The 13,091-nt window shown below is 42.0% G+C and overlaps 1 protein-coding gene across 2 annotated transcripts; it reads left to right on the forward strand.

Moving 5' to 3' along the window:
• The first annotated feature begins 895 nt into the window (after positions 1–895).
• ncmap (non-compact myelin associated protein) lies at positions 896–13,076 on the forward strand. Of its 2 annotated transcripts, none has more exons than XM_030391627.1 (4): positions 896–1,353; positions 10,306–10,412; positions 10,875–10,959; positions 11,998–13,076. In XM_030391627.1, the coding sequence occupies exons 2-4, from the start codon at positions 10,319–10,321 to the stop codon at positions 12,275–12,277; spliced, it is 459 nt and encodes a 152-aa protein (XP_030247487.1). In that variant the 5' UTR covers positions 896–1,353; positions 10,306–10,318; the 3' UTR covers positions 12,278–13,076. The 2 variants fall into 2 exon arrangements, with proteins under 2 accessions (XP_030247487.1, XP_030247488.1); XM_030391628.1 differs by lacking the exon at positions 896–1,353 and adding an exon at positions 1,423–1,522.
• The last annotated feature ends 15 nt before the right edge of the window (positions 13,077–13,091 follow it).

Here is a 13,091-nt window from a genome sequence, read left to right on the forward strand (position 1 = left end):
AATGCAAACTCAATAAGTAAAAAACAAAGGACGACCCATCTGTCTCCTCACTCAACACATTTCGCTTACACCATCTCTACTGGACCGAAACCAACACAATGCCGGGATGCCATTTTGAAAGATGTATTCTCGTCCGTGAAACTTGACCTGCAGCTTTCAGACTTACGTAATGATCCTTCCACCGCTGCTGAATGTAGAGCAGTGGGGACGCTGGCGCTTGTGCACGCATGCAGGCCATTAGGTGAAGCAGAACAATGTGTGTCTGCCTAAATGAAGTTAAGTTACACTTTCTCACAAAGCAACAACACTCACTTGCTTTATAGTCGTGGGCACCACCTATCCCCTGGAGGAAATGTGAGGCGAGATCCTGACAAGTTGTTGGCACGGTTTTGGGGGGGGGGACTACCATGTTACAGGGGCTTGTTTTTTAACAGTTAGATTGTTGGACTGATGAGAAAATGGGCTAATTGTTGCCAGTATAAACATGTTTTTTTTTTCTCTTTCACACAAATGTTGCCAAGCCTTTGAATGGAGCTCTTTGTCTAACGAGAAAAGAAAGTGAAGAAAAGGCTTTTGCACACTTTATCTTTTCTCAGAAAACACACCCAGTACACTTTGGACGAGTATTGTAATGCAGAGTTAATTTTCAACTACATACATGAAAACATGTGCGTGCAGAGATGAATGGGTCTGCGGTAACTCTGAAACCACACACTCCACACAAAACATGCAGTCTTTTTATTCTCCACAAAAGAAAAAGTAATGATTTGATTTTTGTTTCACACGTGCATGCATACATGTGCACAAATGTATAGGACATACACTGGAATTTATCATATGAGATGTTATTTTCTTTTTTTTATCTTCTTTGAGCCCCACCCTCTGCAGACTGTGTCCTGTGAGATGCAAGCACGCCTGACTTTTGAGAGGCAGCAGTCATGGCCAGAGCCGAGCCGCGGCGAGTCTGGAAAGGGAGCCTCGCTTTTTGATTATCGGCACGCCTAAGGGCCAGGCGGAAAGACCTGAAAAACCAGCTGCCTGAGATTATTACGTTCAGCGAGGAGCAACAATTGAGCCACAGCGTGGAGCCTCCTCCTGTTCACTCTCCTCCTCCTCTCCAACATAACACTCGCCACTGAAACCACACACAGACACACAGAGCCATCTCTGCTTGTTTATAGTCTTGTTTTCCTTCCTGTCTTTGTGTCCGTCCTGTCAAGTTTGAGACCTGACACGCTCCTCAGACCTTTGCCGCGACTCCGGTGGACTATGCCCCCCTCAGTCAGCTGAGGGAGGGGGCTCTGTGCTGCTCAGGATCCCATCTAGAGAAGAAACCAAAGAGGAGACGGTTAGGTGAGTCCACGCGAACTTTTTGAACTATCTTCTCTCTCGGTGGGGTTTGCTTTCATTTACATTCAGTCTCTTGTGGTTGAGAGTGAGTTTGGCCGCTGCTGCATTCTTTTCTGTGTGAGAGTGTCTGCGGGAAAAAGGGGCTCTCCCAGACAACATGGCGGGACGGCAGGTGAGTCAGGTGTAAGGGAATAGCTCACATTCCACAGAGCGCTCGGATTTAGAAATCTGCTGTAACTGCTGAACCAGTGGAACGACTCAGATTTTACCTCTGAACAGATGAAGATTCAATTTCGATTCCCAGCACTATCAGCCAGCGAATCTCTCACTGTTAAGTGTCTGTTTGATAGAACAGCTCGACTTATCATCTCATCAGCTGCCACCACGTTTTAGGAAAGTATGACAGGGCTCACCAGTCCTTGTTCTTCAAATGATGTACAGAAAAGTTTCATGGTGATGATGTATTAGACATTTTTGGATTTGTTGCTTTGTTTTTCCTTGCAAGCAAGAAGTTATTAGAGCGAGGAAGATGTCTGCGTGGCTCTAAAAAGAAAAAATAGAAAGGTTACCTGTTCTCTTCACTCATTAAATCAGGCTACAGTCAGTCATGGAAAGGTTAATGAGCATGTTTGCATTTCAGCTGGATCGCTTTCAAATGTCACCAGGATATTGGCCAGTTTTTGTTTATATATTTTGACGCAGGGAAACCAAAGTTAAAAAAAAGAAGACAAAAAGACTAACTGAACTTCCAAAAAGAACACGCAAAATACAATCAACTGGGGATTCCCTCCAGCCACGTTACACAATATAACATCCATCCGTTTCAATTACAAATACACGACTGCAGATATAAAGAGGACTGATCACCACTTCTCAGATTAAGAGGCTGAAATGAGCTGGTGATTTTCACACGAAAAAAGGATATGATCCTCTGGCTGGCTCTGTAGACGATAAGCCGAGTGCTGTTGTGTGTGCTTTTCTTTTGTTATCAAGCTCGGCTCTGATAAGCATTGTTTGAAAATATGCCTCATTATCCGGCCTGAGAAAAGCACACGGCGCATACCAGCGAGCGCAGTTCAGTCTGCAGCTCCGACGTGAAAAGTTTTTGTGGGTGTTAAATTAAAAATGAACATTGGAAAGTCTTATTAGCAAAGCCTAATTGGGAAAATGGGCTCTTTAAATGTCTGACTAACAAGATGTTAGTATTAGTTGCTCAATGTGGTGTTTAAAGTGTAAGTCCTATTACTGGATTATAACACTCGTGGGAAGTCAGAGTATTCCAACAGGAAAATTAAACCTCAGACAATATGAGCAGGTTTCTGTCCTGCTAATATCAACATGAAAGGAGATATTAGAGAAATCAGACTCCACCTGGCCTGTAAATGTAAATATCTAACTGCTGTGTGTCACAAGTCGTACAAACATGCACAGGTTTCATAATTTTTTTTCGTTTACGTCAGGAGAGGCCCCCTGGGAAATGTTCTGCCCTGGGCCCCAAACAGGCGCTACAAATGCTGCAGTACGACATTTGAGCTCTCCGACTTCAGCATGACGTCAGAGAGAAATATGGTCTTTGGTAAAAAAAAAATAGTTCTCAGAGGTATGACTCGTATAGATGCCTTTGACGGACTGTTTTATTTTAAAGCAGAAATTGGCTTCAGACCACAGTAAATAAAAACCCAGAGAAACCAGCTGCAGTGACATTTTAACAAACCCTCCTCGCAGCAGCTGTCAAATTCCCGTTTTAAGGCTTTTCAAAGTGGTAAATAAACCAGCCGATTTGCTGTTGTCGTCCATGTCTGACCATTTCAGCTGGACGCTCAGCGACGCCTGTGTTCACGATGTAGAATGATCAACTGATCTGACCGTTATAGATAACATATATTTCTATATGCTTATATAAGTCCTTTGTGCCCAAACAGACGCTCATGAGTCTGATTCAGACTCAGCCTGTTCAGACAATGACTTCTCTATCTAACTTCTTAGAAACACAATGCCAAGAATGACTGGTTTGTGCAATCACACCGCAGCACTGTTATTTTTTGTTGCCCTTCTATAGATATCCATTTGTCACACTCGAATAATACATTGTAAGCTCAGAAGAAACCTGGTTTTGTCCTCAATGATGACTTTTTGTTTTATTTTTTTTATTCCGTGCTAGAAATCACCATTTTTCTAACCAAGTTTGGTACTCAGGTAGTAGACGTCATTGAGATGTACAGCACGCTTTTTTTGATATTGCCTGGACAGCGCAGACTGTTCTTTCACACGTCGCGTTCATGATACTTCACTCTCACACTCGGAGCTGAAACACGATCTTGATATATTACATCTTTTACAACACCCTTCTCTACCAATTAGCTAGTTTTTAAATCTCTGATGTCACTTCATCATTCGTGTCAATAACAGGTCACTGTAGATTGTGCCAAAGACCTGTCAGAGCCGCTGCAAATCCTGCGTTGACTGATGGAGGTCGATAAATGTCATCGTTGAATCAGTCTTTAGCGTGACGTCTGGAAAACAAACAGTATGGGAAATTTACATCTGACATAACCAGATGAGCTCCCCGCTTTGACTGTGTGCTCGCTCTTCCTCGGCTGAACTAATAACTCAGCTCGTCTTATTAACCTCCTCAAACTGACAGCTCAAATATTGACTCCGACCGTCATTAGATGAAGGGCACACTTTGAATGTGTTTATGGAGCCTGTGTTGTACTCGCAGAGGGGAAACAGTCGGGTCGGTCAACAGCTTTGTCTGGTTTTCCTCATATAAAAAAAGGGGGAACTAAATTGTTCCTGTTTTGTGTTGCGAGTCCGCTCCGTGCAGAGACCCGTAAATGATGTGTTTACTGAGGGTGGACGAAGATATTGAATCTGCAGTCTGCAGCGAAATAGCTGCAATTTGTGGAACAACAAACAAACTGTTTCAGCAGGAGATGTCTCCCTCCCTTTGCTACAACAAAAGTTACCTTTAAGGACTGTGTATGGATTATATCTTTGATTGTGGCTGTGGCAGAAGTTGGCCAGGGATGAGCGCTGCGACGTCGCAGGGAGAAGATCCTGGGGTCCACATTGGCAACTTGTGCAGGTCTCAAATACAGAAGGATGCCTGTACAGAACGTTGCTTAAAGTATTTCCAGGCTGTGGCAAGCACATTTATTTGCTTTCAGGTGGAGCAAACACCGCTCTTAAATCTCTAAGGTGAATATGAAGCTACAGCCACTGGCCGCTTAGCATGGCTTAGTTTAGCTCTGGGGCAATATCACTGATAATCTCTTTGTTTCATTCAGTAAAGTAAACTGCAGAGCCATTAGGAATCTACTCATTTTTCTTTTGACTGGTTGTGTCGGTCAAATTTTACAGAACCTGGTCCCAACCGTTCAAGGCAGATGGCCAACCCTGTAAAGTCTGGGGTCCGTCCGAGGTTTCGGTCTGTTAGAAGGCAGGTCTTCCTCACCGCTGTCACCACATGCTTTCTTGCGGGGGAAAGTTGAATTAAAGAGTATAGTCTAGACCTACTTGACATCATTTTACCTGTCAGTTATACAGATGTAGATAGACTACCTCTCCCCAAGTCGGAAAGGGTGCATCTAGTGATTTTCTTATATTCATACGTACAGCTTTTGGCAATGTGCGCTACTCTAGGCTATTTAGGCGGTGTCGGAAGTTCAGTATAAGTCATGACGGGCGGGTTAACTGGCGAGCAGGACAAAGCTTAGTCACGTATTGGAGTATGAGGTGTGTTAACTGTGCGCGTTTCCTCAGCTGACGGCTTTCCCAATCTTTCCATGACCTCTACCTGGCCAAACCTACACCTGAACCTCACCTGTAAGCAGTCTGATGTATCACCCAAGACTGTGGACACACCTCAGTCTGTGGGTGTAAACAAACCCACCCGCTATGGATGAAAAAAAACGGCATGTGCTAGGGCTGCAGCTGGAAGCACTCATACATCTCCGTACATACACTTCATTTCTTTTTGAGCCGGTGCATATTCTGAAAAGAGTTGTGTGGCACTGGTTTTGGTTCAGATATAGAAGCGATGCAGCGGCAGAGGCAACGGCACTACTATGGCTACCAGACGGCACACAAAGCAGGAGACGAGCAGCTCAAAGTCAATAACAAATTAGCCTGATTGACCCAATCAAAACTGCCCTTTAAAGGCCAGTTTCCAGCTGGCTTGAAGTGACGTGTACTGAGGCACAAAGTGTGGTTTCCTTATAGGATAGTTTTGTTCTGTCGCGCTTTAATATATCACCAAAGTGCTCGTGTCCAACCGCAGCTCTCTTCATCAGACATGGTCCTGATGGTGCGTTTGGATTTGATCAGGAATTGTGCTGGTTGAACTTGCTTTTTAAATAGAAAAAAATAAATACATTTTGTTATTAAATGCTGTTACAAACCTGCTTCAGCTCTGTGTTGTGCGATGTAATTGATGTTGATGTGGTTTCGTCAGTTTATCCTCAGTCTTTATATATTCATATTCGCTGCACATTAAAGGTGCATTATGTAAGATTTTTTATCTAAAATATTCAAAAATTAAAACGGCTGAAATAGACACATATATATAGACACATATATATACATATATATATATATATATATATATATATATATATATATATATATATATATATATACACACACATATATATATATATATATATATATATATATATATATATATATATATATGGGACTCATTTCCAGGCCATCTTCTGGCTCTATTCAATATATATATATATATATATATATATATATATATATATATATATGTATATACACATATATATATATATATATTGAATAGAGCCAGAAGATGGCCTGGAAATGAGTCCCATGGGTTTCGCCAGCTGCAGCTGCATACTGTATTCTCCACCATGTTACCAAAGTAATGGTGTTGCCGGCTTTATTCAGCACATTATCTACTTATCAGGAGCTGTCACCGCTGCAAACAGCAAGCCTGATATATGTCATTACTAATCTCTATTCTAATAGTATGTCAACACTGGGAGAGATGGTTGTGTAATGTTTGCTGTTGAGCAGGAAGCTGGATAAGACGTACAGTACACACAAGTATCGAGCCCCAGCTTCAAATCTCGTCGACTTGTAATTACGATTCTGATGTGTGTTTCGTCACATCTCAGTGAGTGAGGAGTTAAAGTCCTGGGTTGTGGAATATTTCTGCAAAATCTTGACCCTGCAAGGGAAAAGGGTTGAGCTCTGTGCCTCTGTCAACCAGTGTCATGTAGATTTCACAGGTGACGAGTGTCACATGTATGGGGTTGTGTATTGTTCTTTCACAATGCCTCCAGGGCACGCACAGCTTGCAGGTGAAATGAAAACTTTCACGCTCCACTAATGGCTCAAGCTATGTACACAGGCCGATGTATCGGTCCACATATTACACTCTCCAACATTTTTTTTTTAACCTGTTAAGCTCAAACCTTTATTATAAAAACACGCGCAAATGGAGGAAAACGGCGTTAACATCTTGAGAAACACTTGCAGAGAATGTATTTCTCGATGCACTTTATATTAGACACAGTCAGCTGACAAGTAACATTTCACTGACACATATGTGCTTGTTTTTCCACGACGCTAAATATCACGTCTTGTTTCAAAGAATCTTCACGTTTCAAGATGCGAACTTGTTCTTTTTGCATATCTCTACTAATTGAAAGCAAAAAACACCTTGCGATCACTTTCACTTTCTCAGCAATTCTTAAAGGGGCGATGTGTACGAGTTTTAGTTGAAAACGTTTAAAAATGAACAAAACATCTTCAAATGAATGTGTCACTCTAGTGATACTCTGTCCCCCTTTGAGTTGGGGGAACGAATTAGACGGCTTGCTACAGAGTTGTGAGCTATAGAGGCGCTGCTCGGTGGATTATGGTACCTTTCGAGGCTGACTGTTCTCGTGCTAAGCTAAGATAACTGGCTCATATTTTACCATCGCACTGGCGTGGGAGCTGGTCTGAAAGAAAAGAAGTAAACACGCCTTTTCCACCAAAATGTCGAGCACGTCCTTGAACAGTGGCGGTACCTGTGGCAGAAAAGCTAATTAGGTCTGTGTGTGAAAGACAGAGGAGAAAGTTTTGTCAGCTCATCTTTCAGCAGCCGGGTGTTACTCCCATCTCCTCATGTATAATAACAGGTTCTTTGTATCAGCTCCGGCTGCACTCTTGAGTTGCGGCGGTAATCCTTTTTATTCCGGCCCCTGTGATTAGCTCTACTGCATCTCTTTCATTTCTTCTGACACCAACGCTGTGGTTCCTCACAACTTCCGTCAGCGGTGTGGTATCTGTCAGCCACCTCTCCCTGAATGAACTGCCGGTTTTTATTAACTTAATAATGTTCAACGGCATCTTCAAATGCGACGGCGAAAAAGAGCCGTAAAGCTTTTTGCATGCCTATCGTGGGAATTTGAATGCAATTGACGGAGCAATCAATTCCGACCTAGAAAATCGAGGGGATGGGTGTTGTGTGTCTGTTCCTTGTGCCGGGGTTTCCATCTTTTTATAGCCGATGCAAATGTTGTGCGATTGAAGCACCTGTTTTGATTGTGCGGCTGCGCTTCGCTCCCAGCGGCAGTCACCACAGCTCGCGTCTTTATGAGGATGTTTTCATGGGAGGCCTCGTTCTCCATCTGTCGCACATAATTGAAACGTTTTTTTGCTCCGAAATGAGACAAACTCGTGAAGCCTGTCAAAGCTATGTGTTAAGTGTGGACGCATTTTGTTATAAATAACTAATTACTTGATTAAAAAGCCATTAATTCAACTGTTTGCTGGGTACTACACATGCTCTTTAGCTTTTTAACTTCTTTCATTAGCTCAGGAAAATAATGATGCTTCTGATTCAGGACTTTTTTCCTTCCTAAAACTTTTAAAATGAGGTACAAACATCTTCTGGATGTGGTCTGATGGTGGTCTCTACTGCTGACAGACGAAACAGACAAGCAGGCAGTGGGAAACTTGTCCGTAGTCTATTTTGTAAAATCACAGGGCACAATCCTCAGCTGAAGTCAGACAGTGGAAAGATGATAGAAATAGTATAGTAAAAATGACTAACAGAAAAACACTGCATGACTTAAAGATTAGTCCCTGAAGCTGTTAAATGAGAAAACCAAAGTCAGCCAGAACAGCAAAACAGCATCTCTACGCTGATTCTTTTGGAGAGGATTCACTATTGGTCCACATCCTCTGGATATAATTCAGTTGATTTAAAAAAAAGAAAAAAAGAAAAAAGAAAAAACCATGAGCATAGATCTGAGTCACACTTGGATGACTCATTATTTACACTTTGGTTTACGTCGCGCTACGTGGAAAGAGGATGAGGAACTCCCTCGATGACGTTTGTACGGCTTTGTATGATCGGCATTCATAAATCACAGGCTCAGTGGAAAACACTGCAGTCGACCCGCATGTGATCGAAATTGATTGGCTTTTTTTATGAGGAACTTATTTTATTTCAAGTTTGCATGAGCATCTATCTCTTGGCATGCGGAAGAGTATTATTCTGGCTCGAGGGAAGTATCAGTTACAGGGACAGCCCTGACCTGCAGCTGTGTGTAGATTGTTTCCTGATCAGTATCAGGGCTCCTTCCAAATGACAGAGGATCTCCAGCTGACACAGAACAATTGCAACACAGTCGATTAGATCAAGATAAAACACAAGAACATAATGAAACTGACCCAGATGACACCTTAGAATGTGCGTTGTTCCTGTTGCATGATTGAATGAGTCATGATTGAGGGAACAAACGTAATTACATCAGCACATGTTGATATTAGGACGTGTTCAGCGTGATGAAGTTCCATGATGGGGATAATCGGAACAGTGTGACTGAACTTAAAGGAACAGTTTATGCCAAAATCAAACATGCATATTTTTTTTTCTCTAACCTGTAGTGCTGAATAATTTAAAAGAAAATCCCAAAACAGCTGAAGGATGCAGTCTTTGGCAAGCAGGAGTAAATGGTGCCTTTACTAGGGACTATTTTCAGCGGTGGAGGAATACATATTTGATGCGAGTGAATATTTACAGGAGCAGGTTGGTGTACGAGGAAGTCAAAATAAACCACCGTGCCCATGTTCACAGAAACCACCATGTCATCCAGTGCAAACGCGTGGCTCACTGATGCATTTTAAATTGTTTCTGGACGACGTTTAAGATGAACGGCACGAGGGAATGGGTTATAGTGCAGTTTGGCTACGTAGCCAACGAAGTCTTGAACAACCCTCAGGATCAATTCACTGTCAGTTTTGGTCTTTTCGTGGCACGTGTCATCAGACATACATTGGAAAAGAATTTCTTCCTTTTAAACAACCTAAAAGAAATATTGCTTAAACCATTTGGGACACTAAAAAACAGGCCCCTTGCTGTGTTTAAGTGAAAAAACGTTGTTGCAGTAAACTCAAGTTGACACTGTAACATTCTTGCCCTACATGCCTTTACATTGTTTCTCGCTCCTGTCTGACTTGAATCTCAAACCGACACATGACAATGGTGTGTGAAATTGCTGTGCAATGTTCAAGCCTCGTCATTAGGAGCAAACACAATGTCGTTCAGTCCCGTCCTTCCAATCAGCTTTTAGGTCAGTCGTGTGATGTAGGCATTAGGGTTAGGGCATGTTCTGCTTTGATTTTACTTTGGAAATAGCTCTAATCAGGCCTGAACATCAGTCCTCTGGTAGTGAAGTGATCACTCATTAGTGCTTCGGACATACTATTCTCATTCTTGTGCTTTCTATAAAACACTCATTCATTGCATCTGTTTCATCTTCAAATCCCATATCATTACTTCCTTCGTCTCTTATCTGCTCGCTCAACCTGTCGTTTGATCTGCTTTTTATCTGTTTTGTGCTTAGAATATTCCCTCACATGTGTGCAGCTGTGTTTAATCGTGCTTTCAGAGAATAATCAGTCAACTAAAGCGATTTTTTTTTGCAGGTCATTGCTGAAGATGCAAGCCTCAACTGTCTCGCCTGTGACCAACGCTACGCTGTCCTCAAACACCACCGCCGTCACGAAGTCTCAAGAACAAATACTCATCCAGAGTAAGGATATCTCTTAGTCTCAGCGTCTGCACTCTGCTCATGTTTGTGGTTTGTCCTTCTCGTTCCTCTCAAATCGGATATTGGTGAAACACACCCGTGTGAACGAGTTGTTCGCTGTGGGCACCGTCAGATCACAGAGTGTCCCGTATCGCAGACGTATTGCACGATAACACAAGCCTCATAAATAACAACCGATTGCGTCATGCAGTCTAATCAAGATGGTTTGCGCGGGAGTGGCACCCATGCATTTAATAGCACATATTTGCCGTGCTCTGTTTGTCTGTGAGCGATGTCGTTGCCAGGCTACTACACACTACTCCTGCAGGAGATAAGTTTTCGCTGCACGGAGCAGAGGGAATGTGTGAGATGTGACAATTTAAGAGGAGACACACAGGTGGAAAAAAAAAAAAGAAAACAACCTTTTAACATCACTCATGTCCTCCTCTTTCTGCGTTCTCTCAGGTTCCGGGGCGATGATCGCTGTCATCGTCCTAGGTATCATCATCCTTCTGGCCTTTCTGCTGATCATCCTGAAGACATACAACAGGTAGGGCCGCATTTCTGCTGTTGACAGGACAATTCCTGAAGAGTGAATTACACGAGCCGTGAAACAGACAATCGTGCTATTTTTATCCTTCTAGAGGAAGACCAGACACCTGCTTTCAGCTGTCTGATTGTTTGTATTCACATGCTTTCAGCATGTGAATACAAACAATCATGCATACAAACATACTCTTATAAGCGTTTAAAGTGACGCCCCATTCACAGCAAAACGTCACAGGTCGCATGTGCATCCTAGAGCTGAACACACTGTATGTGACCTGTTCCCTTTCCTGCTTCACATTGTTATTTGAATCATTTTAAGAGGAACAACTTTCCGCCATCACACAATATTTATGATATTGCCCTCAGAGGTTGGATCATAAAGTAGAATACTAATTGTAGTACACAACAAACACAAAGCCAACCTGAGGTTTCTCACCACTTAAGATACTAGATGAATTTGTTTTCTGATTTAACAGCTACTTACAAAGGCAGAAATTATATAGATGGATTAATTAATAACAATAAATCATGAAAACAAATGTTTTTTTATATGGGACTGCGGAGAATGAATTGAGGAGTCTCACATTCTAAGAGAAAGAAGCTGCTCCGTAGTCCGGCGGCATGGCAGCGGATACTTCTGTATCTCTCGTTCCATGGCAGCAGGGTGAACAGACTGTGGCTGGTGTGGGTGTAAGCATCCTCTGGCGCTCTGTGCAGACATCTCACTGGGCCGATGTCGCTGATGCTCTGTAGGTGTTTGTTTGTGATGTTGGTTACCGAGAACCCTGAAACTGTTCACCTGCTCCACCTCAGCTCCACTGATGTAGACAGTTTTTTCTCCTTTTTCTGAAACTTCACAATGAGAAAAGATGACATATATATATATATATATATATATATATATATATATATATATATATATATATATATATATATATATATATATATATATATATATATATATATATATATATATATGTTTATTGATCCCTATGAAAATTTCAATTTGGCACATGATTTATTCTGTCTCATTTCCCAGGCGGACACATGTATCCAGAGTCCTGGGAGCCAGCGGCGGCTCCAAACCTCGTCAGAAGTTGTCACAGTCCACAGTTCAGGGCAACATGCCGCTGAGCACCATGGGAATCAACTCTGTGTCGGGCAGCATGGCCAATTCAAACCCAGCCTCGGAGGACAGCTTCCAGCTGCCCAGGGTGGAGCTGAGCAGCGTGGAGGAGAACCACATAGAGCAGTTCAGCACCAACAGCGGATCCACTGCGGTCACCATACACGATGTCCCATCATTAGAAAACACATAACAGCAAGATAACAGGCAGTGACTGATGCGATGTCTTCATCCCCATTCTGCGTGCTGACTGAATCCTGTGAAACTATCACTATCTTCACCATCTGAGCCACTGCTGGTGACCACAGGAATAACAAATATGCAAATATTCACATCATGAACAAACCATGAACAGACATAGTGGATCGCATGAAGGAGACTGCGGGACGGAAGAAACTGAGACTTACATGCGAAGAATTGCTTTTTGGCTACAGTCAGTGTTCTGAGTATAGATGCCATGCATTTTTTTTTTTTTTTACTGTTTGTACTTTTTCCATCACTACCAATACAATGAAGAAAATGTGTAGTAAAAACTGTAATGGCTTGATAATGTTGCTCCTGAGTGTATACATTTCTGTACGAAAGAGAACCACGTAGGTTCATGAGTAAATGTAGAATTAGTATAAACTTCAGAGAAGACAAAGACAGTATGAGAGAATAGATATCTGTTAATATTGCTTATTTAACAATACTCCTTACTAAATCTGGATAACATTGCATTGTACCGTCCCTGTCTTCTGATCGGATTAGTTTTTGTCGAAGAATGTCAGTGTATTTTTAAACCTTGTAAAATGAAAAGATAACAATAACATAAAAAGAGATTTTGTGAGACGTCTGGGTGTCAGCCTTAAAAGCTGACGGGAATCCCTCCAAGTTGGATGCCGAAGGATTTTGCACTTTATTTTGATTGCTCCCCTTGTGTATTTGTATTGCTTGTGGTTCTTTAAATGTGATTAGATGAAAATAAATTTAATATTTCTATTTGCTGCAGACCTACTAGTTTAAAT

Source organism: Sparus aurata, chromosome 16, assembly GCF_900880675.1.
Source record: "Sparus aurata chromosome 16, fSpaAur1.1, whole genome shotgun sequence".
NCBI lineage: Eukaryota > Metazoa > Chordata > Actinopteri > Spariformes > Sparidae > Sparus > Sparus aurata.

What these genes read in the sequence shown, in the direction of transcription:
- ncmap (XM_030391627.1), top strand. Translation starts at nt 10,319, where the DNA reads ATGCAAGCCTCAACTGTCTCGCCTGTGACCAACGCTACGCTGTCCTCA. An exon ending in AGAACAAATACTCATCCAGA is followed by an intron (nt 10,413 to 10,874) that starts GTAAGGATATCT and finishes GCGTTCTCTCAG; the next exon opens with GTTCCGGGGCGATGATCGCT. An exon ending in ATCCTGAAGACATACAACAG is followed by an intron (nt 10,960 to 11,997) that starts GTAGGGCCGCAT and finishes CTCATTTCCCAG; the next exon opens with GCGGACACATGTATCCAGAG.